This window comes from Acomys russatus, chromosome 22, assembly GCF_903995435.1.
Source record: "Acomys russatus chromosome 22, mAcoRus1.1, whole genome shotgun sequence".
Taxonomy (NCBI): Eukaryota; Metazoa; Chordata; class Mammalia; order Rodentia; family Muridae; genus Acomys; species Acomys russatus.
In genome coordinates, this window is record NC_067158.1 from 43,328,436 (window position 1) to 43,355,661 (window position 27,226).

At 48.8% G+C, this 27,226-nt stretch overlaps 1 protein-coding gene across 1 annotated transcript in view; it reads right to left on the bottom strand.

Annotated features, from left to right (window-relative positions):
* Positions 1-22,045, bottom strand: part of Sel1l3 (SEL1L family member 3) — a 115,676-nt gene extending 93,631 nt beyond the window's left edge. The window contains exons 1-2 of the mRNA XM_051164724.1: positions 21,809-22,045; positions 8,313-8,883 (exon numbers count right to left, since the gene is read on the bottom strand). Of these exons, the coding sequence (XP_051020681.1) occupies positions 8,313-8,883; positions 21,809-21,979 (742 nt within the window). The 5' untranslated portion in view covers positions 21,980-22,045. The remainder of the gene's footprint in view (positions 1-8,312; positions 8,884-21,808) is intronic.
* Between the last annotated feature and the right edge of the window lie 5,181 nt (positions 22,046-27,226).

Below are 27,226 nucleotides of genomic sequence, written 5' to 3' on the forward strand. Positions count from 1 at the left end.
CACCAGCGGGGTGTTCACTAACCAAACTACATCTTACAGGCACTCTGAGAGAACAGCGGCTGGTGTACAGACCTACTGGCTGCTGAAACACTAAAACATTTCAATATTGGTTAGTCAGTTAACACGGCCTTGAATTCCCAAGGCCCTATCTCACCCTCGGGTTAGAGCCTGGCTCCACAAAGCTGGGATGAGAGGAAGGGTCCTTCAACACCTGCTTTAGGACAAGGGCCAGTATTCCACCCAGGAGGCAAACTGGAGCCCCTACCTCTTCCTTGGTGTGTGTGTGTGTGTGTGTGTGTGTGTGTGTGTGTGTGTGTGTGCACGCGTGCGCGCGCACACACCTGTGGATATGGACCTAAAGACCAGTATCAGGAGTCTTCCCTTACTGCTCTCTATCTTTTTGTTTTTCGAGATAGGCTTTCTCTGGGTATCCCTGGCTGTCCTGGAACTCGCTTTGTAGACCAGGCTGGCCTTGAACTCACAGAGATTTGCCTGCCTCTGCCTTCCAAGTCCTGGGATTAAAGGTGTGCGCCATCATACCTGGCTCTACTTTATGTATGTATTTATTGACTTCCTTATCATTTGCTTAGTTATTTAGAGACAGAGTCTCTCACTGAACCTGGAGTTCCCCAATTCAACTAGACTGACCAGCCAGTAAGGTCAAGGGTCCTCTCTGGTCTCCACTTGCCTGGTGCTATGTTATGGGTGCAGTGCCACAGTGGCCAGAATTTTACAGGTTCTGGGATTAACCTTAGGTCCTCATGCCTTATTCACACCCTTCTCCCCAGCCCCTGCTGCAGATTTCAGTCTCATCTTTGGGTGGCAGGGGAGGTGGGGCAGAGGGGTGGAAGGGGGGGGGGGCTAGAAGAATCTTCTAGCAGGCCATGTCTAGTCTAGCCAGAGGACTGAGACCCTGACATGCAAGCCTAACTCAGGGAAAGGTCTTGTCCCCATGCAGCAAGGCCTTTCTCAGGATGAGCTTCAGACACAGCAGGAAGACACCACTGAGGAAGATACCCAGCCTGCACATGGAGAAATTAGGCATCTCCTTGCAAGGAATCTCTGTGGCTAGCAGAGCCTATAGGGAGAAAGAAAGAGTTTTTCAATTCCAGAGAAGTGCTTTCCAAATGGAGTTCCCTAAAAAGACAGCAGACACTGGGTGCACTGTTGCCTCTAATACCAAGGCTAAAGATACAATCAGTATGTTCTAACAATGATTTAAATCATAAATGCCTCCATAGGTGCCTGGGTAATGAAGTCTGTGGGATACCCGCTCTCAGCAGGCTTGAGAACCTAGGTTCCAGTCCTTAGAAGTCACTGTGCAAACACACTCACATGCATGCACAGATTCCCTTAAGGGTGCTCAGAGAAACAACACTGTTGAAAGCGAAAGAAAGAAAAGCCCCTCCTGGAGTCTGGGGGTGCTCAGTGTGCAAAATGCTTGCTACGCATGCATGAGGACCCGGGTTCAGATCCCCAGCACCTACTCAAAACCAGCTAAGTATGGTTTCACCCACTGCAGTCTCGGTCCTGGGAAATAAAGACAGAAGGAGCTCGGGAGCTTGCTAAGCCAGCACATCTAGCCAAATCTACAGGCTCATGACAGTAATAGACACCTACCACCGACCTCTGACCTCCACATATGCACACACTGACGCTGGCGCATGTACCCCCAATGTACATGAGCACAAACACACACAAAACATCCTCCCCCCCCCAACCCCCAACACACCTAACCCCCATGCGCGTCCAAGAAGACAGGTTAAATAAGTGATAGACCATCAAGCAACGAAGTGCTAAGGGTCTGTCAGAAAGAATGAAGCCGAGCAACATGCCCTGATGGAGAAAAATCTCTGCCGTATCGCTAATGAGTATAAGGCAGAGTTTCTCCTAGGCTATCATTTGCTTGTGAAGACAAGGAGCTGAAGTTAATGCCTCTGTGAGCAGAGGATCATTCTGGAAGGAGAAGCAAGAAATGCTTGTATTGAGTTTGCTTCTGGGAAAAGGAGCAGAAGACTGGGGTGCTGGCGGAACCACTCCTTCCCGCTAAACCTTTTTACACGATTTGAATTTTTTACCAGGTACATGTATTACCTTTGCAGCCAAGGAAGAAGAGAACAAAGGCTCTGAACATTTCCACGCAGGCGGAGAGGAAGAGGCAGCCGCATTCCGCCGGCCTCCCCACCCTGGGCCTCTGAGGCTGTTCAGCTCAGCCCCATCGCTTCAAAGAGACAAAGTCCAATGGGTAAAGAAAACATGATTCACATCGATAAAAATTCAACTAAAAAAAAAGTCTCCCTTCTAATTTAGGACCTGGGTTAGGGCCGCATTAGCATATCTTGGAGAGGCAGCGCAGCAAAGTCGGAAGAACGGAGGTTTGGGCCCCAGTTAAATAGCCTCCCCGCACCTCCATTTTCCCTTCCAGCAAGAGGAGGATGGGGCTAATACTGTCTTTCCCTTGAGGATTAAATGAAACAATGTGCCTGGAAAAAGTGTTTTGTGCCATTATAAAGGGCAATGCAGATGCGAGGCACTAATCAGTGTTATTACTGGAAAACTCAGGCTGCTGTGATTAACTTGGAATTCGGGGATGGGGGTGGGTTGAGACCGAGTCTGTGGTGGTTTTTAAACTCCAAATATACAGCTTATGATTAGAAATGGATCACCATGTCATTGGCCTGAATAATCCTGATGCATAGACTGTTTGTTTTGGAGTATGTTTTTATTTTTTCCACAAAGGCAAGTCAAGCCTGCATCCAACTCCAGACTTTAAATTTCAATTATTTTGTTGTAATGGAATTTCATTATAGGAAACCATACTTTCAAGTGACAAGATGGCTCGCAGGTACAGGGTCTCACTGCCAAGCCTGGTTTTGTGAAGGAGAGAATCAACTCCTCTTCAGATTGTCCTCTGACCTACACACACACACACACACACACACACACACACACACACACACACACACACACCAAGGCATGTCCCTCCAACCCAAATAAATAAATAATTGTAATGTTAAATATCACACTTCCGGCCCACTGGAACTAAAAGTGAGAATGCCCTTTCACTGAAAGGAAAATGAGACCTCCATGGTCCCCAGAGTTTCTTATTAGAGACCAGAAAACCGGTGGTGAAGAGAGACGCTAGGGCAGACTGCTGCTAAGTGTGGCATTTGAAAACCCTCACAGCGTGGTCAGGAATCACCTCCCTCACACCTGGGACTCTGCCTTCAAGTTCAAGGACTTCAAGCACATATCAAGCATGCTGCTCGCCTGCGTCTTCATCCCATGGCAGATGCCGACAGTCAGCTGACACGATCCTTCTCACCACCGGAGACAACGCTGCCTCAGAGCCCACTCAGCCCCCTGCTTCAGGAAGACGGTGCAAAGCCTGTCTGCCACCCTGCCCATGGAGGGATGCAGCCATGTCACACAACCCCCTCCCCCACCCAGCACTATAGCTCCCACTGTCCTTTCTGCCTGGTGCCATGCCGGACGGTGAAAGCCATGCTTAGCCGTCAGGTCTCTGTCCAAATGTCACCTCTTCTGTGGCAAACCTCAGTGAAGCGCCTAATAAGTGCATAGTAGCTGAGTCCAAGGTGAATGGCATGGAATAAATAAATAAACAAACAAACAAACAAACAAACAGCTTCGTAACCACCGCCAGCTGTCTAACCCTGTGGTTAAATACGAGTCAAACAAGCCAGCCTTGGGTACCAGCTCTGTATTTACTAGCTGTGTGACCTGAGTCAAGCCATTCTACTCCCCCAAATCTACCTCCCCATCAGCAAGTTTAGAAGGCAGAATGTTTGGGAAGAGCAGCTAGGTTCTTCCCACGGTGTCTGGCACATGACAAGGACTTGGAAACTGAGAGTGACTGTGACTCTGCCATAGCTGTGTTTGCCTCCCACACAACCACCTTAAAGAGACAGAAGGACTAGGTCCCCCATCCATGAGTTTCCAGACTTGTGGAAGAAAGTGGTCCAGGGAGGCTCAGCCAATCTTTGCTTCATTTAACTGGACACAATACACATCACAGGAGAGGCACATGTAGGGGTCTCAGGAAGTCGCGGGTCAGAGAGGTGATTCCTGATTGTGGAAGTGAAACATGCTCATGAACATGCATATATGTGGGGTTGGGGGAAGGGGAGGTAGAGATCTGAACTGGCGGGAGGATGTCAGTGGGAGACATGGAAGGTGGCAGGAGGGAAGGCCACGTGCTGATGGGGCTGGTAGGACTTGTTGGGGCAGCGCAGGACAACAGATACTAGGTCAAAGGAACTGACTTAGGAAGGCCTAAAAGTGTCAGTGTTGGGCTCAACCTACTAAGGCAGAGCTGAGCCACGTGTCATTGCAAGAGCCGTGCCTGGGAGTCTGCAGCCTTAGCCAGTGTGGCTCTGACAGGCCACCTGGGACGCTCTGACCTGTGGATCTATGTACAGAGGGCCCAAGTGAAGACTCAGGGTCAGCCCCACACCTTCTCTTTCCTCCACCCCAATTGTCAACAGGGGTTAGGGCACCAGTGTGTTGCCACAGTGTTGTCATAGTGTGATCCTCACAGGAGCATAGCGTAAGGAGCTTGTGTTATCACAGTCTACAGGAAACCAGAGAAATGTAGGTATTTAATTACAGTGTCCAATGGATTTAGGCTACGGAGGAGACTGAAGCAATAATGCCAGGCAAGGTCACACTATCTCAGACCAGGAAGTCATGGAAGGGGTCATTTGAGAGAGGTATGCAGGAGGTAAAGACACAGGCTGAACAGAGACCTGGGAGTTAAGCGTTTTAGGTGGCAGCAGTCACTCAAATGTCTCAGAGTGGAACTGAACATGGTCTGTTTAAGAAGCAAGCAGGCTGGACAAAAGCATGCTGGGAGATCAAACCAGAAACTGTTACATGACAGCATGACTTGATCCTGAGCAGCAGAGGTGACCAGCCTGCACTGCACAGGCTTCTGGGAGAGAGGTGGGGGCCAAGGGTGAAGCTCGGAAGTCACTGCTGGGCTATGGCCAGAGTCCAGGAGGGCAGGGACTTAGACAAGGATGCCAGTAGTACACGTAGCAAGGAGAGATTGAACACATGACCTATACAGTTTCCACTGTAGCCAACAGGACTGGCAGACTCTCTCCTTAGGGTGTAGCAGGGAGAAGTTCTGAGGGTGACCCAGGTTGGACTGAACGTCAACCCTCCAAGCCATCTGCCCTCGTGTTTTTAGTGAGTTCAGGGATGAGTCAGACACACACACACAGGACTTAAAGAACAATGCCCATCCCCTCCCCCAAGGAAACAGAAACTGGAGCCACAGTCAATTGTTTGCCCAATCACCTATGGCCGCATTGCTAGAACATAACAGGGGACAGATATACAGTAGGGCAAGTGGCAAAACCTTGGCACAATGTGTCTGAAAGCTGTTGACTTTTGATTTGGGCTGGGCTTGCTCAGCAGGGTTAGGTGAAAAACCTACCAGGTATCCACCAAAAGTCACACCAGTGGCCCAGCCTGGGCCACTCTTGCGGTCCTCAGTCCTACCCTGCAGCATAAGCTAAGCTGGTGTCAGAGGGCACTTCAACCATCCTCCTGGAAAACCCAGGCACAGGGGAGTTTGAGTCTTTTCCTAAAACAACAACAACAACAACAAAGATGAAGCCAGATAGGGGCACAGATGCAGGACCTTTTGGGCATGAGATGCTTGACTCAGAAAACAGTTCACATTTATAAACAGAGCTGCATTTTATGAAGGGGCCCAGACCTAACAGGTGCCCCTGAAGTTCAGCCGGGGTCTCCCGATACTCTCTTATGTTTCAACGGACTGCCGTCTGGCAGCAAAGCGAGTGCTACTGTCCAATCCAGCCCCAGCCACCAACAGTCCCAACCAGAACAAAGGTCGCAGCATGTCCCACAGCCTGCTGCGCTCACTCAGGTGACTTCTCATTTAAGGACAGAGGGAAAATGGTCTCATTTCTATAAACCATAGCTACAGGTGCAGAGCTGGTGTGAGAGTGCGAGAAGCCCCCGCCTCCATTTTCAGAGAATTTTCAACTCCTAAGGAAGGTTTTCCTCTGTGCTATGATTTGATTAGATCGGTTCTCACACCAAAAGCAATGTTCTCAAGGAAGCAGGCAGAAAATTCCCACTGTGCCATTCCTGGGCCTTGCAAACAGAGAACGGAACAACAGGAGAAAGGAAAGGCGACTCCGATGTTCAGGGCATCCCAAGAACAAGCCAGTTTATAAATGGTTTTCATTTCCAGACGTCCCACTTGCAATTTGGTCATTTTTCAATGAGAAATATGTACATTTGCAAAACATGAAATGGAATCATTAAGCCTGGTGAAGTCAGAGGCAAGGCAAAACTGTGGCTGTGTGTGCCCTGCTCTCCCTTATGTTTGACAGATTAGGGATCCCTGTGGAAGGCACTCCAGATAGGTGCTAGCATAGGGCTCTGCTTAGAGGAAGGTGGCACGTCTTTATGCACACAGCTCCCATATTCCAGACGTCTAATTACCCAGATCTTCCCACAGTATGTGCATACGCATACACGCATGCACACGCAAATACTATGAAACCGGAATCCAGTCTACAGTGGCATTGGTTCTCTAGTGTTAATACTGTGTTGTGACTACAGAATGCGGTGCCAATGGGAGAAGCGAGGCCACAGCACAAAAGTCTTTCTTTGCTTTTTTTTTTTTTTTCTAGTTTTTTTTTCCTAGGTTTTTTTTTTTTTTTTTTTTTTTTTTTTTTTTTTTTTTTTTTTTTTTTTTTTTTTTTTTTTGGTGATTCTACAACTAGAGTCAAATAAAGAGTTCTCAGGATGCCAACTGTTTAATGTATGCAGCAAGAACTGCAAACCTATATGGACACACACACACACACACACACACACACACACAAGCTTTTATTATACATGAAGCAACTTTGAGACTTACCAAGAGACTGCCACAGAATGTTTCCCCAGAAATCACATCCCAAAGGTGAGAAAGAGCATGTCACTAGAGGCAGAATATAGACTCGTGTCCTCAAGTCACCTTCTCCCACAGCAGATCTGAGAAGACTAGGTATGAGGAACTGGCTGTGGAAAAGTCTGTTGTCACAGGCTGTGGAATTCCTGCACCTGCCAAGCCAGCTGGGAGTTGGGCCATTGTCAAAACAAGATCAAAGTCCTATCCACAGTCCCACCCCCTAGCCCAGAGACTGGAATTTTGGGGTACATCAGAATCCATTTCAAATGCTGAGTCCGCTCCATCCCCAATCCTAGGTATATGAGGAACAGTGTGTTTAAAGCAAGAACACTTAGATAATTCTGTTGCAAGTGCTCATGGGTAGAAATAATGTCGGACCTGGGTCGGGGTCTCGGGGGCTGACTCCTGGTGCCACGTGAGGAGAACTAGCAGGTGCTCAGCACCCCAGAGCCGTTGCTTCTCCTCCCATGGAAGAACTTTGGGCCCACTTCTAAGTACAAGCCCCAGGTCTCCAGCCCTGATGCCTCTGGTGCCTCTGGAGGGATCCTGTGTGGGTTGTCACCACCGGGCATTTAGGATAAAATGCGGAATCTAGATTCAGTGTGGCAGCTTGGTGCTGAGGGCCGGTGCCATGCTAAGCAACCGTCAGAGAAGGGTTCTGTTAGCCTGTCTTTAGGTTCCAGAGACAGGCTTGACAGGTTCTGAGAGAACAGGGCGGCCCCAGCCACAAGTCACCACCCTTAAGGCACAGCCTCCCTATCTGCTTTGTGGGGGAGGGGAGGTCTCGAGTCTCTCTCATCTCCTCCAGGATAAACTGTTATTCTTATAAATAACAGAAGCCGTGCTGCTTGCCCGGAAGCCCATCCTTGTTTTGGCAGCATTACTGTTCTTAGGAAGCTCCAAAGCTCTGAGAATCTCCCTCCCTGATTCCTGTCTGTCATTCATCTTCACCCTATTCCCCTTTAATTTTTTTCCCTCTCATTTTTTTAAAAATTTTGCTCCTTTTTGTCCCCAAATCCAAAATGACAGACACCACATTCCTTGCCTTAGTGAGGCTAACTCAAGAATTTGCTTCTGGGGCTAGGCCAGGCTCAGTGGGTAAAGGTGCTTGCTGCCAAGCCTAATGACTTGCTTTCAAATCCCTTAGACCAACACGACAGAGAGAAATGACCTGTGCAAAATTCTACTACTCTGATGTCTATGGGACACACACACACACACACACACACACACACACACACAGAGAGAGAGAGAGAGAGAGAGAATTAATAAAATGGAGTTTGCACCTGCTGTCATGCGACGACACCAGCAATCTGAAAACACAAGAGTATGCTCTGCCGTGAGGCAAGTGACCTACCACTCTCCAGAGGACACTGTGGGATCCTATTGGCCCAGAGGCTCCAGAGGTAGTCCATGTTCCACTCCAGGCACACCTGATGATCTTTGAAAGGCCGTTCAAAAGGCGGGACGGTCTGCAGCAGGGTGTAGTTCTTTGCTACAGCATGCAGCAAATTCTCCTCCCCTCGGACATTCAAGCCCCCGCCACTGTGCCTGTGGGTGATCCAGGCTCGGAGAATCACCGTGGACACAGAGATGGGGTGCCTGAGGAAGTAGTCATCCCGGTACACCATGATGCTTGGGAACTTGACGTGTACTATCTGTGTTCTGCTGGTGTGAAGATGCTTCTCGTTCCTCCATCGCTTCTTGTACACGGGAATGCTACTTCTGAACTCGGACGAGACAACTGCTTCCAAGTTGACAACACAAGGCTGAGAGCATAAATACTTCACGGAGACCTCAGAGACGTTGCGCACGCTCCCTTCAAAGGTAGTAAAATAAATAAAGTCTGTGTACGCCCTGCTCTGCTCTGCTCTAGGCAGCACCGATGTCGTCAGGGAAGTCTGCCTGCCCAAAGATGGCACAAAATTCTGAAAGGGAGAGAAATGGTAACACTGAATTAAAAAAAAAATCCTATTAATATACAAATAAATTGGTGTTATTCTCTTGGCATTAAAAATTATAGATATGTAAAGGCAGTGAGTGTGGGCAGTAAGAGATGGCAAAATCACAGCCATTAGACTACAGAAAAGCCAACATGCACAAATGAAGATGGGGTCACATTGAACTCTTTCCCTAAGCTCAGGAATATCTGTTGACCAAAATGTGGTTTTCAAAGCTATGTAGCAATGACTCCTGAGCTGGTTTCCAAAGGATGAGGCTGGTCCCTGGCAAAAGAAATAGTGAAAGGACCCTGTGGTAGAATCAAAGAGGCAAGGCAGCTTCAGGCACAAACTACTTCGAATGGTGGCCAGACACTGCCAATCAAAGGGCTGGAGAAAAGTTAAAAGGGCATCACCAGGGAACATGAAAAGAAGAGTATTTATCTCTTGTAAGTGCGGTGCCAGGACAAGCCTGCCAGCCTGATGGCCCAGCAGGAGGTCTCTGCAGCTCCACACAGGCAAGCTTGGAGCACAGCTGCCTGGTCCTGTTCTTGCACCATGCATGATGTGGTCAAGTACCAAGAACGATTTTAGCAGGGTGCCCAATTGCTTGTGTCTTTAAGCACTCAAGACCTCTTCCTGTGCGCATGTCTCCCAGAAATATAAGGAGCTTGGTTACAAAATCCAGGCAGTGTTGTCAGTGTGAGGTGATGAATAATGACTGGATGAGCCCTTCTCGACGTGACTCTGTGGTTGAGGTGTCCAGAGCAAACAAGGTCACCGTGACCACTTCACACACCTTTTGATGGCTATGATGGAAAGAAAAGAGAGAAAGAAAAGGCCGGAGGACAAGCGTGGGTGATGGTCCTGGGAAATTGGAATTCCTGTGCACAGCAGGTGCCAATGTAAAATGGCATAGCTTCTATGGCAAAGACCAAAGCCACTCCTGTTTTTAAACGAAAAAAATGTAAGAACCATGTGATCTGATCCCATGATTCCGCTTCCAAATATACACAAGAAAGGTTGAAAGTAAGAACCTGAAGAGGCAGTTAGATGCTGGCATTATAACCACACTCTCCGCGATAGCTAAACGCAGGTCAAGTGTTCATCAGCGATGAAGACAGCGGTCTACATGTCCTACAACAGAACAGGACTCTGCTATCCTATAAAATGGATGGACCTTATAGTACGCTAAGTGAAAAAAGCCAAGCACAAAACAGGAAGTACTGTACGAGGCACTTACTGGAGCAAGTATAGGAGTCAGACTCACGGGGACAAAATAGAGGAGGGAATGCCATGGTCTAGGGGAAGGGATGAGTGGTTAAGGTTTGAGTTTTGTTGCAGAGTGATGAAAATGTGCTGGACACAAGAGCGGCGGCCCCCGTGCCCAATGTGAGCTCACGTGACACTACTGACCTCCTTGCTTCAAAACAGTAAGCTTTGTAAATGAACACCGTATCACGGTGGTAAAGAAAAAGCCATTTCATTTGCCGTCTGTGATCACGAATGACTCTAATCCCACCACTCAGGAGGCAGAGAGGGGAAGATTCTGCGAGTTCGAGGCCACCTTGGCCTACATAATGAACTCCAAACCAAACATGGGTACAGAGTGAGATCTTTTCTTAAAAGTGGGGAACGGGGATGGCAAGACTGCTCACTGGGTAGAGGCATTTGCTGGCAAGCCTGATGAGCGGAGTTCAATCCCAGAACCCACATGTGTGCGCGCGCACACACACACACACACACACACACACACACACACGCGCGCGCGCGCAAAGCAAATAAATACAATTCTTAAAATTTTAAAGCTACTTTGGTCTTAGAAAGAAAAGAGAAGGGGCTCCTTTTTTCCATTCTGGTTTAGAGCCATGGAGAAGCAATGGTGGGTGAGAATTGAACTCTTGTATCAGGGAAACATGCCTGTCAATAGTAGTTAAAAAAAAAAAAAAGAAGAAGAAAGCAAAGTGAAGATGTCCGGCGTGCCAACCAAACAATAAACACGCCCAATCCAGATCAGCAACAGAAGCACAACTGACTGGGGGTCTAGACCAGGCCTATTGGAGAAGCGGGGTTCCACTTGGGCTTTGAAGGGTGAAAGGAAGTTCTCCATGAAAGAATGCAAGGGAGAGGCTGAAAGTGGCACACACAGCACAACCAAGGCAAGAAGCAGAGAGAGCGTTGTTCAGGAGAAACTGGCATGGCTTGGCCAGAGACCAGAACAATGGCAGAGATCCAGGCAGGCATGGGAATCCGAGATGAGAAAGAAAGAGAGCATTTGGCTCTGGAGACCAGAGAGCGCCGGCCCAGGGCAGGAGCACTTCCCTCTGCACGCAGGCTTTCTGTGGAAGGGGTGCTGTTTTCTTTTCGGACTCAACACATAAGGGCTAGGGTAACTGTCCAGCAGAAATTTGAGCCAGTCATAACTCAATGATGAGTAAGGCCCCGCTTGCGGGGACAGAAAAGCAAATTATAGCCACACATAGATGGCATTCTTGACCTATTAGAGTCTCAAGACGAAGGTCAGATTTCATGTTCCCCTGGCTGCAGTTGGGGGTGGGGGGACAGGGGTAGGGGGTGGGAGCGGAGGCTCCTAGTGGCAGCCATTCCTGCAGGGCAATCAGGCAACACCAAGTGTAAATGCAGGCACCCTCTGGCCCAAGGAGCCCACTTGCAGGATTTTATCCTACACACATATTTAATCTGTGGGAATGGGGGTAAGTACAGGCTTTTCACGTCAGCCTTGTCACAGTGTAAGATAGCATGTATAGATGTCCATGGCTTAAGTAAAAGATGTACTTCCTGCCCTGAGTACTCTACAGCCATTGTTTGGAACTTTTGTTCCTCTTGCTGTCAGTTTTTACGTGGGTTCATAAATACCTACTGGGTTAGATAACACACACACATACATGATGTTAAAAAAAAACAAAAAAAAAACCACTTGAACACACATAGCACCAGTTGTTCCAATGGAACACGGAAGGATGAAGCGGCCATAAGACAGACCTGGAGGGAGAGAGATGGCGACTATATGATTCTAGAGCACATAAATATTGAGGGAGGAAGGCAACCATCTTAGAAGGTTAAAGCGTCAGCTTCCACAAATGAGCCAGGGAAAGAAAGGTCTGGCCATTCCTTTCCGTGCATCTGGGGGAAGAAATCTGTAAGGAGTGAGAACAGTTTCAACTGTCCACCCTTCTGGGGGAGGATTAATTGTTTACTGCCCTCATTTATATGACTAAATTACAGGGAGAAAACACACATAAAACTAATCTTAGAGCTGCAAGCGGAGCAGGAACTGTGGGTGATGGCTGACCCTCTCCTTCACTTGGCAGATGAGGAAACAGCAAGCAAATTCCTGCATCTCTCACATCTCCCCGCTGGCTGGCGGGCTAGCAGAGCTAAACCAGGAGCCAGGCTCTTTTGCTTAGCCTTCACACACACGCACCAACCCAATGCTGCCCATCTCAAAGCACATCATGGCAAGAGGGGCTCACGGCCGCCTGGGAACTCTGGGCTACATCCTCCTTTTGCACGAATAGATGAACCCCAGCGTTGGTTCATAGGAAGAACGCATTCATTCAACAATCACGAGTCTCTGGTGCCCGTGGACCTGGGCCTGGACCAGAATAGCAGACAAGCGACTAGTGCGTCTTATGCTTGGGCGATGCCCCAGATGCTCTCCTAAGGAAATCCGTGCAAGGAGCCTTTCATTTCATGAGGCCAGACAAGGCACAGAGTCCAGGGCCTGCCTTGTTACAGCGCACACCAAACACGTTCTCTTTCGAAGAACGACTCTAGATCACATTTTTTTCCCATGCCTCTTTGAAAAACTCACCCAGGCTCAATTTTATTGCATTTATTTATTTATCTATCTCTCTATTTATTTTCTAGCACATTTTCGATGCTAAAAGGGGAGAACTCTCTCTTAAACAGAAACCCAAAAGGAAAGCTGGTTGATTCCCCTGCGAAGTGTGGTTCCTAATAAGCCTGTTCATTATTTTGCATCTGATTGCTTGAAAATGCACCCGTCACACTTTTCTGCGTTAATCAGGGCAGCATGCCACGGTTTGCCCGGCGTGTAACACTCCTCGCACTGTGGCTCAGAGAGGTGCATTCACACCTTACCCTGCACCTCTCCGGGGCCTTTCTTCCCAATTCCGTTTCGAAGAAAATGTCGAGGTATTCTATGAAGATTATTGTATTTTCTTCTGGTTCTGGCTGCGGAATGGACAGATGTTCCCCCAGAATGATAGTCAGGAGACAGAGGAGCCACAGGGACGTGCTGGGGGTATAAAATAAACCCCGAATCTCAAAGTTTTGCTATTTAACAAAATGATACAAAGTGTCTTGGTCATGATTTTACATTGATTACAAGCAGGAATGATAATGTGTGGGAACATCAAATCAAATCAAAGTGTGTTAAAATGAATCCTGACTGTTCTTGTTTACTTTTTCAATATGGTAGCATATAAAATTATAGATGTGGCATGAACTGTCTATGGATGACGCTGTGCTAGATTTAAGGTCATTCAACTTTTTCTATTTAAAAAAGGGGGTGGGGAACAAATGGTTAAAAAATAGTAACAGTCATCCCTCAGTCTCTGAGAGGCACTGGTTACTAGATGCCAAATAATACCAACATCTGTGGATGCTCAGGTGCCTTATACAGAACAGGCGACCGCGTAGAACAGCTCCTCCGGTGTGTGTACAGGAGCACACGTATGTACAGGTGTGCGTCTATGCATGTGGATGTGACAGCCAGAGGACAAGCTTTGCTGTTGTTCCACAAGTCTCAGCCACCTCAGTTTTGTTTGGTTGATTGCATTTTTGCTTTGGGGGTTTTTGTTTTGTGTTGGGGTGTTGTAGCTGTTTTGTTGTTTTGAGACAGGATCTCTCACTGGCTTAGAACTTTTCAAATAAGCTCAGCTAACTGGCCAGTCAGCCCCAGGAATCCTCCCGTCTCCAACCTCCCCAGGACTAGGGATAAAAATAAACACCACCACACTTATTTGGGTTTTTTGTTTGTTTGTTTGTTTTGTTTTTGTCATTTGTTTTTTTTTTTGTTTTGTTTTGTTTTGGGTAAGGTCTAACTATGTCATCCTGGCTAGCCTTGAACCTATTATGTAGACCAAGCTAGTCTTGAACTCACAGAGATCTGTCTGTCTGCCTGCCTCCTGAGTGATGGGGTTAAAGATGTGCACTCCCATGCCTGATCAATGCTCAACTCTTTTTTTTTTGTTTTGTTTTTTTTTTAACATGTGTTCTGGACATCGAACTCAGCTCCTTGTGTTTATGAGGCACATATTTTACTGACCAAGCCACTTTCCCTTCCTGTATATTATAAATGATCTCTAGACAATTTATGTCTAAGCCATGTAAAGGCCTTGCGTGTAGTTGTTATATCATGCTGCTTCAGAAATAATAACGAGGAAACACCTGCGCCTGTCCAGCACAGATGCAATTGTTTGTCCAACATTTTGACCCTTGATAGGTTGACCTCCAGGGATTTGGAATCCATGGGATGTGAAGTCTGACTCGTCTTGGGTATCTGGCCATGTGTACTCCACTATGGTGGGGCAAAAGCCAACAGGATGCCATATAACCAAAGGAAGTTGTTGCCCCACACACCCTTTACTCACAAACAGGCACATCGGCTGAACGGGCCTGTAGTTTGTCAACTACTGTTCTACAACACCACACGTCTCTGCGAGGTAGAGTTCTGAAGCACAGACTGAGAGAAGGCAAGGCCCGTGTGGAGTTGCTATGGGTGATATGGGATGTCAGACTCGATTAGGCACAATGACCTGATGAGCCTCCCACGAGGTGGGTGTTGACATCTTGCTCTTGCTTCTTTCAGTAAAGACTCAAAATGGAGGAGAACTCGATGCTAGGCTGGGCACTGAGACCACTTATTGGAGAAGTTCTATGGTAGTTGGAGTGCAACGGGGACTTCAAGAAGAGGGCAGCGTTTCTACGGTATAAGAGGGGATGCGTTGGTCCCAGAGAATGTCCTAAAATCGCCCCACGTGTCAAAAATAGAGCATTGATCTAAGTTCTTTGAGCAGCACTTAACATCTCCAGTCTTAGAGACAGCTAGAGCGGGAAGGGGCACGTCTGGCCCCATCATATCACGCAGAGGGAATGAAGGAGGCTGGCCTCACCCAGGCTGGAGCCGACCCAGAGGGCAGCTGCTACACCATGAGCCGTGGCTACCTCTGCTATGTACAAAACCAACACCGATTAGTAACACATCACACTCTAAATATTGATTAAGCCAGAGCTGATTTCCTGGCTCAAGCCATGTGTGTGGTTGTCAGCTGTTTCCTGCCAGGAAAATAAGGCAATTAACTTGAAGAGTTCCAGCTTCGGGCATGACACGTGTCCAAACTTCATAGGTATTTTCTTGTGCCAGGTTGTGTTAACATAAACTAAAAGACCTGCTCACACTTTCCCTCGACTAGAAACTCCTAGGCCGGGGCCTATATTCTTGTCACAGCTCCAGATTCTAAAGGAGACCTTGGCATACAATGATGGGAATTAGTATGTTCCTTGAAAACAACAGCAACTAAACAGTGGGTAAAACGCCTGCCAGATGTTTGGACAGTCAATCTCCTGGGGTTGCTTCACAGCCCCGGCAGGTATATAGAAACCAAAACATCTGCCCCAAAGTTTAGAGTCCCCTGTCCTTTCTTTCTTTTTAGCTGGGGCGGGGGAGGGGGAGGATTTCGAGACAGGGTTTCTCTGTGTAGCCTTGGCTGTCCTGGACTTGCTTTGTGGACCAGGCTGGCCTCAAACTCACAGAGATCCACCTGCCTCTCCCCTGTCCTTTCTTACTGTTTCAACTTCTCCCACAGAGGATGACCACGAGCCTGCTCCCCATTCACCCTCTTTGGCTCCCTCTGCAGCGCTCTTACCATCAGGACCACCAGCCCAAGGACCAAAACCTGAGCTAAGACCTGAGAGGTCCCAGAAGGTGACACCCACTCAATCAGTTGGGGGTGAACTTCTCCCAGCCTTTCTCACCTCCTAACCTTTCAAACACACAGCCTATGTCCTAGAATCTTTTTTTTTTTTTTTATGTGTCCAGAAAATTTTTAAACCTATTTTTTAAATTAAAAAAATTTTTTGCCATCCTCCCTACCCGCACTGGGTTCTGAACTTATATTCTAGCCTTGTAAAATAATGCTGTGAGGAAAAACTAAAAAAGCACAGCTCAAATGCACTGCAGCTCTAGGCAAGGCACTGAGGGTGGAGAAGGCATGTCTGGCCCCTTCATGCCTTGCTGTTTAAATGACTTATATCGACGTTGCACTCCAGAAGCCACAGGATTGCTCTGCACACTCGGGGCTGGGAAAAGACTCCAGACTCCTCAGATAACTGGTTCCAACAGAAGGGGGCCCCAACAAAGTCAATTTGAGAATGGCATGCACAGCCAACAAAACATAACCTCTTTTGCCTTTGTAATTGTGTATTGTAATATTTCTAGAAAATGAAATGGATCAATTAATGAAAATCCCAAGTTAGAAGCCTAAACCCATTGATTCAGCCTGCTCATCGCGGGTGGATGAGTCCATATATTTCCAGGCCAAAAAAAAAAAAAAAACACCAACACCAACAACAACCAAACTATCCATATTGGCCTAAACTCCTTTTAGGATGAGTGCATTTGATTCCTTTAAACAAATCAATAAAGAATAACTCTGTTCAAATAGCCCTGTTCCACAGAGCTGAGAAACTGGCTTTCTTCTCTACATGGTCCGCTAGGTATTGAAGGAATGAACAGGGATTGGAAAATGTAACATCACTCACTCTCACCACAGGAAGTTCATTTACACTTTACCAGTGTGTGGGAGCCGTTCGGTTATGCAAACAATAATCGTGTCTCGTTTTCTCCTTCCTGCCCGTTCACTTCACCCATCACCTACGAAGACCTTGGCTCCAGAACACACACACTCTCTCTCCAAACTGGCTGGATCAAACTTTCCATAGGTCAAAAAAGTAATTGTGTTGGCTTAAAAGCCTTATTCTGTCCAATTTCTGCTGACTAAACAAGCAAAACTTCCCTTGATGTCCACAAAGCATGCAATTATGCAGAACGGGTGATGACGTCAACGAGGCCTTGACCATCAAGATATGTCTGGGGAGACATTTCCCATCAAGCACTGCCCCTTCCCAGGCAGAGCCAGACAGCAATGCACCATCAACAACAATCAATACTTCTACTTGTGTGAGAGACCCTCAATACTAGTTAGCACGCTCTCTTCCCAACTGAAACCTCTGTGGACAAATACGGTTGGTTGATTTGGCTTCATTTCATTGGGAGACTGCTATGTGCTAGCCACTGTGACAGGTGTAATCAATCTTTTTTTTTTTTTTCTTCCTTTCTTCATTTTCCCAACTTTCTAGCCTTGTCTCTTGTCTTCCAGAAACACCCTCAAATGTGGCCCTCAGCTCACTTTCCTGTCTCCGCTCTTTGGTTTAAGGTGAGGGAGATGCTGGAGACTTCAAGCATGCCATCTTAGATGTGGGAAGAACCAAGACTTCCTCTGGTCAATCTACCCCACATCTTTTGGGGAAGAGATAAGTCTGTCACACAGAGACACATGGGCTCACCTATACACGCCGGCCTGAGCAAGCCATTCTCCAGGTACGACAGGAGGCAGGAGCTGCCAAGGGAGGACTTCCATCAGCAATGCCCCTACCTTTCCCCCCAGTGCCTTCCCTCTGAGGGACAGGACAACCCGATAGACAGAGTAACTGAATTCACTTTGGGCTGTTTATGATCTGTGCCAGCCTACCCACCATGTCAGAGAACTGCTCGGGTCCTTTGTTTCTTTTCTACCACGTTTCCTATGGCTCCTACACTCTCTCTCTCTCTCTCTCTCTCTCTCTCTCTCTCTCTCTCTCTCTCTCTCTTTTAAGATTTGTTTATTTATTATTATGTATACAGAGTTCTGCCTGCATGTACACCTGCAGACCAGAGGAGAGTATCATATCACATTATAGATGGTTGTGAGCCATCATGTGGTTGCTGGGGAATTGAACTCATGACCTCTGGAAGAGAGGTCAGTGCTCTTAACCGATGAGCCATCTCTCCAGCCTGGCTCCTGCACTCTTGCCAGGCAGGGAAAGCAGGAGGCAAAAGGCAGGGCCCACAGCATGGCAGAGTCAGAAGCGATGCTCAGGACGGGGACGTCACTGGCAAACTGGAAATTTGGAGATCACCTCTGAATTCCAAATATCTATACTCATAGTTCTGCAAGCTGAGTAACAGAGGGTCCTTAACATTAAAAAAATTTTTTTTACATCCTGTGTTGCTCAATGTGAAAGGATGATGAATACTCCTGAGTGGATAATGGATGGGATGTACTCACTTACAGAGGTTCGGGCACAGGACTCTATCACAGCCGTCTGCTAACGACCTCTACATATATCTAAGCTGCTAATGTCCTCTTATTTCTTTGTCCCCAGTTGTCTAACATGCTCAAATGTCCACTCTGAACACTTCAGCTATACAGCTGACATCGATATTGCCTATAGTTAGATTTATTTTCTCACTTAAGGAAAAAAGGTATTCATTTGAGTCTGGAGTTCAGAAGGACAGAATTGCCTTCTAGAAGCCTCGATGTCAAGGGCAGGACTAGGGCCTGTTCTCACAAGGCAAGGAGAGGAAGGAAGGCATCGGTGGTTTAAGAATGCAGCAGCGATGACTTAAACAGAAGCCCTTCAACTTTTTGCTTTGGAGGCCCTCACTCTCCCTAGAGGCCCTCGACATCTTGACCTTTGGTGACCTCAGGATTTTTTTCTGGCAGTCCCTGGAACCAGGAATCACCTTTTCAGCAATCTGCCAGGCATGGCTTTGTGACCTGTCTTTCAGGCCTCTTCACAATGTCTCATGCTCCTGTGGTATCCTAGTTCCAGTCACAGCACTCCTCTGGGCTGACACAGAAGGTTAATTTGTCCCAGCCGATGAAGAAGGGAGTGACCCTTCCTCCCAACCCTGACTCCAGGGGACAGGCTCCCCAGAAGGGCATGTTCGGAAAGCTGCTTGTATCCCAGTGTTTGTGACACAAGCTGACGTGAAATAAGAACAAACCCCAAGTCATCAGTGAGTTGGTGTTATAGTACACCCCATCCCCTGTCTGCTGGGGACACAATGACACAAGCTCAAACGCTGCACCTGGGTGTTTACCTCACCCTTACCAATGGCAAATAGTTTCTGGGTTTACTTTTTTTTTTTTTTTTTTTCCTCTTTAACATCCTGCTTCTATTCTGTGGCTTGTCCTTCCTGCTTTGTATATTTTAGGTTACTTTAGACATGACCTCACATCCTGGACAGTTGCACAGCACCTGCTAATTGCTGGAGCTCTGCTAATGGACTTTACGTTTACACAAGAGGAGAACGGTCCATAAGAAGCAAAATCCAGAAGACAATGAGCTAGCACAGGTCAAAGTGAGGGTTCGGGAGAGGATGCTGACGTGGGCGTCATCATCTCACGCTGTCTGTGTTGCCTGCAGCAGCCTGCTTACCCTCTCTGAGACAGATCTGCCCTCTGTGTGGAGATAACAGCTACTATCTCACAAAGGGTATTACTGAGATTAGTTAGTGCTGGACAGTGACCACACAATGTGACTTAGCACAATGGAATCTGCTTTTATGGCTTCCAAATGCAGGACCGGCTTTCACCACTGGCTCCACCTGCCTCTGTCTCCCTCCCAACGAGTCAGCTCCTCCAGGAAGCACCCCTTGATTGAGGAGAACCCGTGATGCATCTTTATTGTTTTCTGCCTCCCCCCCCCACCTCTCTCTCTCTCTCTCTGATTTACATTTTCCCCAGCTCACACCCCACACTTCTCCAAGATCTAAAAGTTCCACCTTTTGTAAACAATTCAGGTAGAGAGGGCACCCATGAAAGTACAATCCCCAGCACATGGCTGGACACTCGGAACAAAACGCAGAGAGCGCCTCTGGACTCCAGGTGCATCTTACTTGAGTGGGCAAACCCCTCTCAGTCAGCCATGTGTGGCTCTTCAGGACATGGGAAGCCACCAGAAGGCAGCACTTAATCAGGGACCGTGACAGGCACACTCCATCATGGCCTCGTATCGACCCTTTCCCCAACTACCAAGATGTTTTCCATGTGGTACTCCCTAAGTTACAGGCCTCTCAGTCACTCCTACTGACATGCTATTATTTCCTCTCTTGGATCTATCTGTTCCTTCAACCCCCCACCCCTTGGTGAGCATAGAACTTTCGTACTTGGCCCATCTTCTGTCTCTGCCACGTTAGCCTTTGGGTTTTACACTTGTTACCTGATTTTGTCAGCTGTCAAAAAATGCACCCCCACTTCCACACCTGGACCTTGACAGTCTCACATGGAACTTCCCAGATCACCTGAGTGGAAATATTTCATAGAATGCTCAGCTACATCAATTCTCTTTCTGCACTAACCAGCAGTGCCCCTGTATGCAGGATCATCTGTTTAAATGAAAACCCTGTCATTTGTCATGGCAGCTTTATTTATGAGTCTGTGTACTGTAACCCTGTGGCATAAATATTAAATAATAACATCCCTTGGGCGAAAAAAGAAATCATTCCTATTCCTGACAACCCTCTTATGAAAATATATAGTAAAACACAACCACAAAATTGGTGTTGGCTAATTCTAAAATATAATAAGCATAAGCCAGGATTGTTCAACAGGTAGAGAGAGAGGGGCACAGTTACAATTTGCATTTTCACACTGTCTTGCTTCAAGAAATGAAAACGGCAGAAGTAAAGAGTGTTTAAGACACCAGCAAACTTGGCTTGGGTAACAACTTTCTTCAAACCCAAATTCCAATTCTGGTCAGTGTCTCCTTAGCGGGCAAGCTTTTAAGAAGATGACTGAAAACACTGGCAGTGCCACATGAATGGGGTTCTGGACAATGACATTGCTTGTTTTGTTTTGTTTTAAAGCATTCTGTGAATTTCCTATTACATCAGTTTCATGATTCAGCATTTTACTTTTCATTTATTTACAGTAATATATGGCGAGATAACCCAAGCTTTCCGCAGAATCCCAGAGCATAAGGTAGGCTGGGCAGCAAGGGTGTAGTCTTCTGTAAATTTACTATTGCTCAGAAGGCAGGAACAAATAGAACAAGGAATTATCCAAAGAACTGGGCAATATCTCCTCACCTTTCTCTGAGGGTCTCAATTACCGTGGTGTTTAAAATAGGTTACTGCCACCCAGCTCCTAAGTCTAACAGAAGGCAAGAAGTGTGCAATTTGTAAACTGACATGCATAAGCCAAAGGCAGCTCTGAAATGACAACGTTCAAAACGCAGCTAAAGTCGCCACTCTGGCGGTAAGCGTGGTACAAAGAAGTAGATTTCGTTCTGGCATCCGCAACTTGGCTGGAGTGACCAAGGAGTTGAAGAGCCTCTGGAAAGGCGAGGCGCGGTGGCACAGAACCGTCCTGGCCGGAAGGACCGAGTGCAAACTCAAAGGAGGGTCGGGGTGGGTGGCAGGGGAAAAGGAGAAGTTGGACACAAGAAGGAAAGGAGCTTCAAGAAGGTGAGGGAAAAGCCCAGGACGGGTGGGGACAGGGCTGGGAAACCAAGCTCCAAGGGGCGGGAGGCGAATGCAGCGTAGGGAGGGTCCAGTGTCACTGGGGACAAGAAGGGGAACCTGGCCCTGGTCTCCAGCGAGGCAATGAGGAAGAATGGACTCCAGCGAGAGTAGCCGGTAACTCCGGTTCAAGCACCCGGGTACTCATCCCAGGGGCTGGGAGCGCCCGGGGCGCAATAGCAAGGAAGAGAGAAAACTCGCGGCGAGGTTCCCATGTCTTGAGGCTGGGGTCCCAGGCCACCCCACCCCGTCCCCAGGGCCCGCGCAAAAGGAAGGACCCGAGTAGGGTCCGGCGCTCACCAGGTAGAAGAGAAGGAGCAGCGCGCTGGTAGGGCGGCCGCCGAGGCCCGGGGGAACACCGCCACTCGGGGGGACCATGGCTGCGGCCCGAGGACCAAAAGCGGGCAGCCGGGGCTGCTGCTGCTGCTGTCGCCGCCGTGGCCACCAATGCCCCGCGCCGCGCCACTGCATGGCGAGGCCGCCCGGATCCCGGCCGGAACAGGTCACCTGGTGCAGGGACCGGCCCCCGCCTGAGGCGCCACCTTCCCGCCCGCCCCCGGCCGGCGGCCCGCCGCGCGCGGGGCCACCTGCCGCTGCCACCGGACCCGCTGCCGCCACCGCCGCTCCCGCCGTCGCCCCCGCAGCCCCAGCCGAGCGCCGACTCCTCCCCACTCGCAGTCCCGTCCCCTCCCTCCCTCGGCCTCCCTGCCCAGCCCGCCTCCCTGGTGGCTCACTCCTAGCCCCCGGCGTCCACCCCTCCGGGCCGTGGACGCCCACGCAGGTGGGGACCTCGTGGTCCCGCCCCCCGGCCACTGTTCACCACGGGGTCTGCGGGGCTCTCGGCAGCCCCCCATCCCTTTCTCTTGCTTCCTCCTCCGCCTCTTCCGCGCCCTTGCAGTCCGAGATACCGCCCCCCACACACACACCTCACCTCCCCACTTTTCTTCCTTCATTCCACGTCCTTTCTCCCTAACTCCCTCCCTTTTCCATCTCTCCCTCCGGCATCTCCAGCCTGTGCCCACCCTGCTGCTTGTCGCTCATTCCCACTTCGCGCCCGGGCACTAGGCAATGGGGTTTGTTTGGTGGCTTGGGGGCGGGTGGAGTAGGGGGTTGTAGTCCGGGCGCCATTCCCGCAGGGCGGGGGCCGAGGGTGCTTCCTTGGAGTTGAGCCACGCAGCCGCTTGGTTTCTAATCCTTAGGGATGGATTTTGACCCCTGCCAACCTCCACCTGTCCACCTGCAGGGCTTGGGGCGGCTTTCCAGCTTGCATGTTTAGAGCCCAGGCTTGCCCCACCCTGCTGCCTGATTGGCGACACGTTCTGGATGTTTCCCCAGGGTTTTGTGCGGTGCCGCCGCCGCGGCTGCCTCGCTCTTTGTTTTAATTGTCCGGAGTATTGGCGCCCAGAGCGGGTTTGTATTTGATTTGCATTCCCAGCTCCGGCTTCCACTTGGACCTAAAAGAAAACGAATTAATTAGGCCAGTGCAATCATACCCAAGCCCCAAATGAAAGGGGGTGAGCCCCTTGAAGTGCGCAAACAGCTTTTCCCCCCTCGAAAATCAGGGCACATCGTAGGCTTTGGGGGAGGAAGGATGAAACAGGCTGCTAGTACACTTGGGTTCTGTCGCCAGTTGCAGGTGAGCCGGGCCTCCAAGACAGGGCAAGCAGCTCAGGGCGTGCCCTGTAGTTATAAGAAGGGCTTGGCTGAGAAAACTGCTTGGGGGCCAAGGGCTAGTGCTGTGAGACAGTTACCCACCTTGGAAAGTTGACCCCTTTGGCACTGGTGTGGTGTGTGTGGATAGGAACGATTAATAGATAGGAAATCACAGAGCACAGTCCTTTCCCTGAGGAGTTTGTCTGTTACTACTTGTGGGCCAAGTCATGCCAGTCTTGGAGGGTCAGGCGTGGGCGGTGAGGATAAAGGCCAGAGTAGGTAATCCGGGACACAGTGGGGATATCAGCAGAGATCTGGGTCTCCCTTGCTCATTTTTTGTTCGTCTGTTCGTTTGTTTGTTTCTTGGGTTGCCTGTGTAAGGCCCCTGACACCTCAGTCACAGCTAGAAGGCTCTCAGACCTTAGCTTGGTCAAAGACACCCTAGAGAGCAAAGCAGTAGATGGCGGAGTGGCCCTGGATTCTGTCTCAGTGGGTCCTGGATGATGTGGAGAAGCCTCCCGGTGAGTGGGCCATGTACAGAGTCAGGAGGTCTCACTTTCCAAACCAGGGGCTTCCGGGAAGGAGGAAGGACGCTGCCTGCCTCGCCAGCTGCAAACACAATGGGGCGCTTGGGAAGTTGGACAGATGTTGCCAGAATCCCTGTCCCACTTCCACAGAGACAAAGCACTTAAAATTCTCCTCTGTGATGCAGGAAACTATTTATTCCATGTAGTGTCCAAGGGAACAAAAGATGGGTGGCTTTGTCCCAGATCCCATCTGTATTTTTTTTTCCATCAAAAGAAAAATACTCCACAGATTTTTTCCCCCCTGATTTTCTTTCTTTTCTTTTCTTTTTCTTTTTTCCGACAGGGTCATGATTCTATGTACCCAAACTGGCCTGAAGCGTGAGCTCTTCCAGCCTCAGCCTCCTTAATGCTGGGGTTGCTGAGAGGATAGCTATGTTAGGCTGTTAATATGATATGTGTGTGGGGGGATGTTGGCTTGTTTTAAGAGAGGGTGGGGGTGTTAGAGGCAAGACAGAATTTGTGGATGTCCACCTGTCTTTCTGGGCCTTCCTCCAGAGTTTCTATCTTGTCTTGTGGGCCCAGATTCCTTCTATCTTCAGGCAAGTGAACAGGGTCCCCTGTGGCTTGCAGTCAGAGATGGAGTTTCCAAACCTTTGTCAGCTTTAAGCAGCTGTGTTTTCCCGACTGCAGTCCATGCAGAGGTGTCTCACTTAATGCCGCCCTCTGGATCCAGCCGTGTGTGCCTTTGTCTTCTGGAGCACTGGGGTCCTATCCCACTATCCGTTTTCATCTGGAGCAGTGGGCACACTTCAGAAAACTGACCTAAACACAGTTTGGTCCTCACACGCGATCACTGAATAACTTCCGTTGCTCAGGGAATGAGACTGGGTGGGCCCACTGGCTCCTGTACGGGGAAGGGGAAGAGAAAGGCCGGGAATTCTACTCATGGTGACCCTGAGGTGCGGAAGACACAGTCACTTTTTACCCTTGCTCTATCACTCTGCTCTATTATTCGAAAGGTGTGGCCTCATTGCAGAAGAAAGCCCTTATATGGAAACAAGTCTGTTCCCCCCACCCACATCCCCCTCCCATCCACCACCACCCCCCCCTGCCTTGTAGAAGGACTTGAAAACTCCATTATCACAACTCATTGGTCTGAATTAAGCTTTTGTACTCCAGTAAAATCCCAAGGCCCCAGGAGGAGGCTGTTTGAATCTGCCCTCCCTTGTGCCTACCTTCGTGTAAGGTAGTTGATCATCTCGCCATTAAGGAGACAGGGAGAGAAGAGCAAATCCATACCCCACCTCAACCTCGGCAGAGACCAAGGCAATCAAGGGGGTTTAGGTGACCCAGCGGGGGAAGCCAGAGATCTAGAGCAGTGGAGAATGGGGAAATAGACTGTTCGAATAGCCCTGCTCACCTCTGGGGTCTCCAAGGACCATCCCATCAGCCAGCTGTTCTCAAACTCTGAGGTGGCTTAAGGTCAGCAATATCTTAGGGCATGTGATTGGCCAGCTAGAAAGTTGATAAGTTAAAAATATTAAAAAAAAAAAAAAAAAAGAAAGAAAACATGTTGCACTCTGTCAACATAATGTTATCAAAAGGACAAGGTGCTTTTTTTTTTTTAATCAGAGAATTAAAGAGAGGGAGAGGAACGGCAGTGCATGCCTGTCAAACTAGCACTTGGGAAACTGAGGCAAGAGGACCAAGCACACAAGGCCAATCTAGAAAGCATACAAGATACTGGCTCAGCGGGTAAAGGTGCTTGCCACCAAACTTGATGACCTGAATGCCATCCCCAGGATAGACATGGTAGAGGAAGAGAAAAATGTCTTCTGATCTCTACACACAAACTATGGTACATGCGTTCCCCTGATAAATAGATAAATGTAACAAAAATTGTGTTTTAATTAGGAAGAACCCAAAACATTGTGAAAACAGATCGTCTAAGCCCAGGAAAGACAGTCTCGGGTGGGGAGATGGCTCAGTGGGTGAACACTTACTGTGAAAGCTTGAAGATTTGGGTCTGCAAGCCCAGGACCCACAGCAAAGCCAGACATGGTGGCTCCTGCCTGTGACTCTATCCACTGGGGAGCAGAGATGGTGGGGCTGGGGACGGAGGGATCCTTAGAGTTTGCTGGCCAGCCAGTCTAGTCCAAACAAGGAGCTCCAGCCTCAATGATAGACTGACCATGTCTCAGAAGAAATCAGATGGAGAAGCAACAACAAATGACCTGTGTTGACCTCTACCCTCCACATCTGCATACACGGGTGAGCACACATGCATATCATACAGATGCACGCGCATGCACACACACACACACACACACACCCCATAGGTAGATGATGACAGACAGACAGAATGACTGACAGATAGTCCTTTCGACAACTCACAACTTGTCTTTGTCTCCATTTGCTGAAGGTCAATAGAAACTCACCTCTGACCTAGTGTGATCCACATGGGCACTTGAAATCATGCTCCAGGCAAAGGGCATACCCAGGGTAAAGGGATCAATTTGCACAGAGCACATGGCCCCTGGCCTTTAAGAGGTGGGAATGTACTCTGGACTGTGGCATGTCCTTTCTCCCCGATTTCCTTCCTATATAAACCTCCAAGGCTCATGAAAAGGCCACTGGCTCTAGGAAGTCTTTTGTCCTAATTAGGGTTACTATGGTTGTGATAAAACACCACGACCAAAGTAAGTTGGAGAGGAAAGGGTTTATTTGGCTTAACTTCTACAGCACTGCTCTTCATCAAAGGAAGTCAAGGCAGGACTTCAAATAGGCAGGAACCTGGAGGCAGGAGCTGATGCAGAGGTCATGGAGGAGTGCTGCCTACTGGCTTGCTCCTCATGGCTTGTTCAGCCTGCCTTCTGATAGACGCCAGGACCAACTGCCCTGGGGTGGCCTCACCCCCAAATGGGCTGTGCTCACCCACATCAATCCCTAAGAAAATGCTCTACAGCCCAATCTTATGGAAGCTTTTTTCTCAGTTGAGGCTCTCTTCTCTCCAATGGCTCAAGCTTAGGTGGAGTTGACAGAAAACCAGCAGCATACCTGCTTTCCCCTTCTCCATTCAAAGCATAGTTAGTCGGTTCCCCCGTGGCCACTGGCCACTTCTACCTCAGGTTTTGCGTGGTCAGTAGTTTATGCTCCTTTACTAAAACTGAGGGTCTGGAGAAACAGGGCATGAGTGTCCGAGCACTGTTGTATGCCTATGGCATGCCTCAAGGGCAGACCATTCATTGAATCCTTCTCCTGTCTGCTTGCTTTTCTTTTGTTCTCCCCTTCCGTTCCCTATCCCTTCTCCTCTCACACTCAGGCTGTCTCTTGGTCTGTTTTCACACTCAGGCTGTCTCCTGGTCTGTTTTCACACTCAGGCTGTCTCCTGGTCTGTTTTCACACTCAGGCTGTCTCCTGGTCTGTTTTCACACCCAGGCTGTCTCCTGGTCTGTTTTTTTCACACTCAGGCTGTCTCCTGGTCTGTTTTCACACCCAGGCTGTCTCCTGGTCTGTTTTCACACCCAGGGTGTCTCCT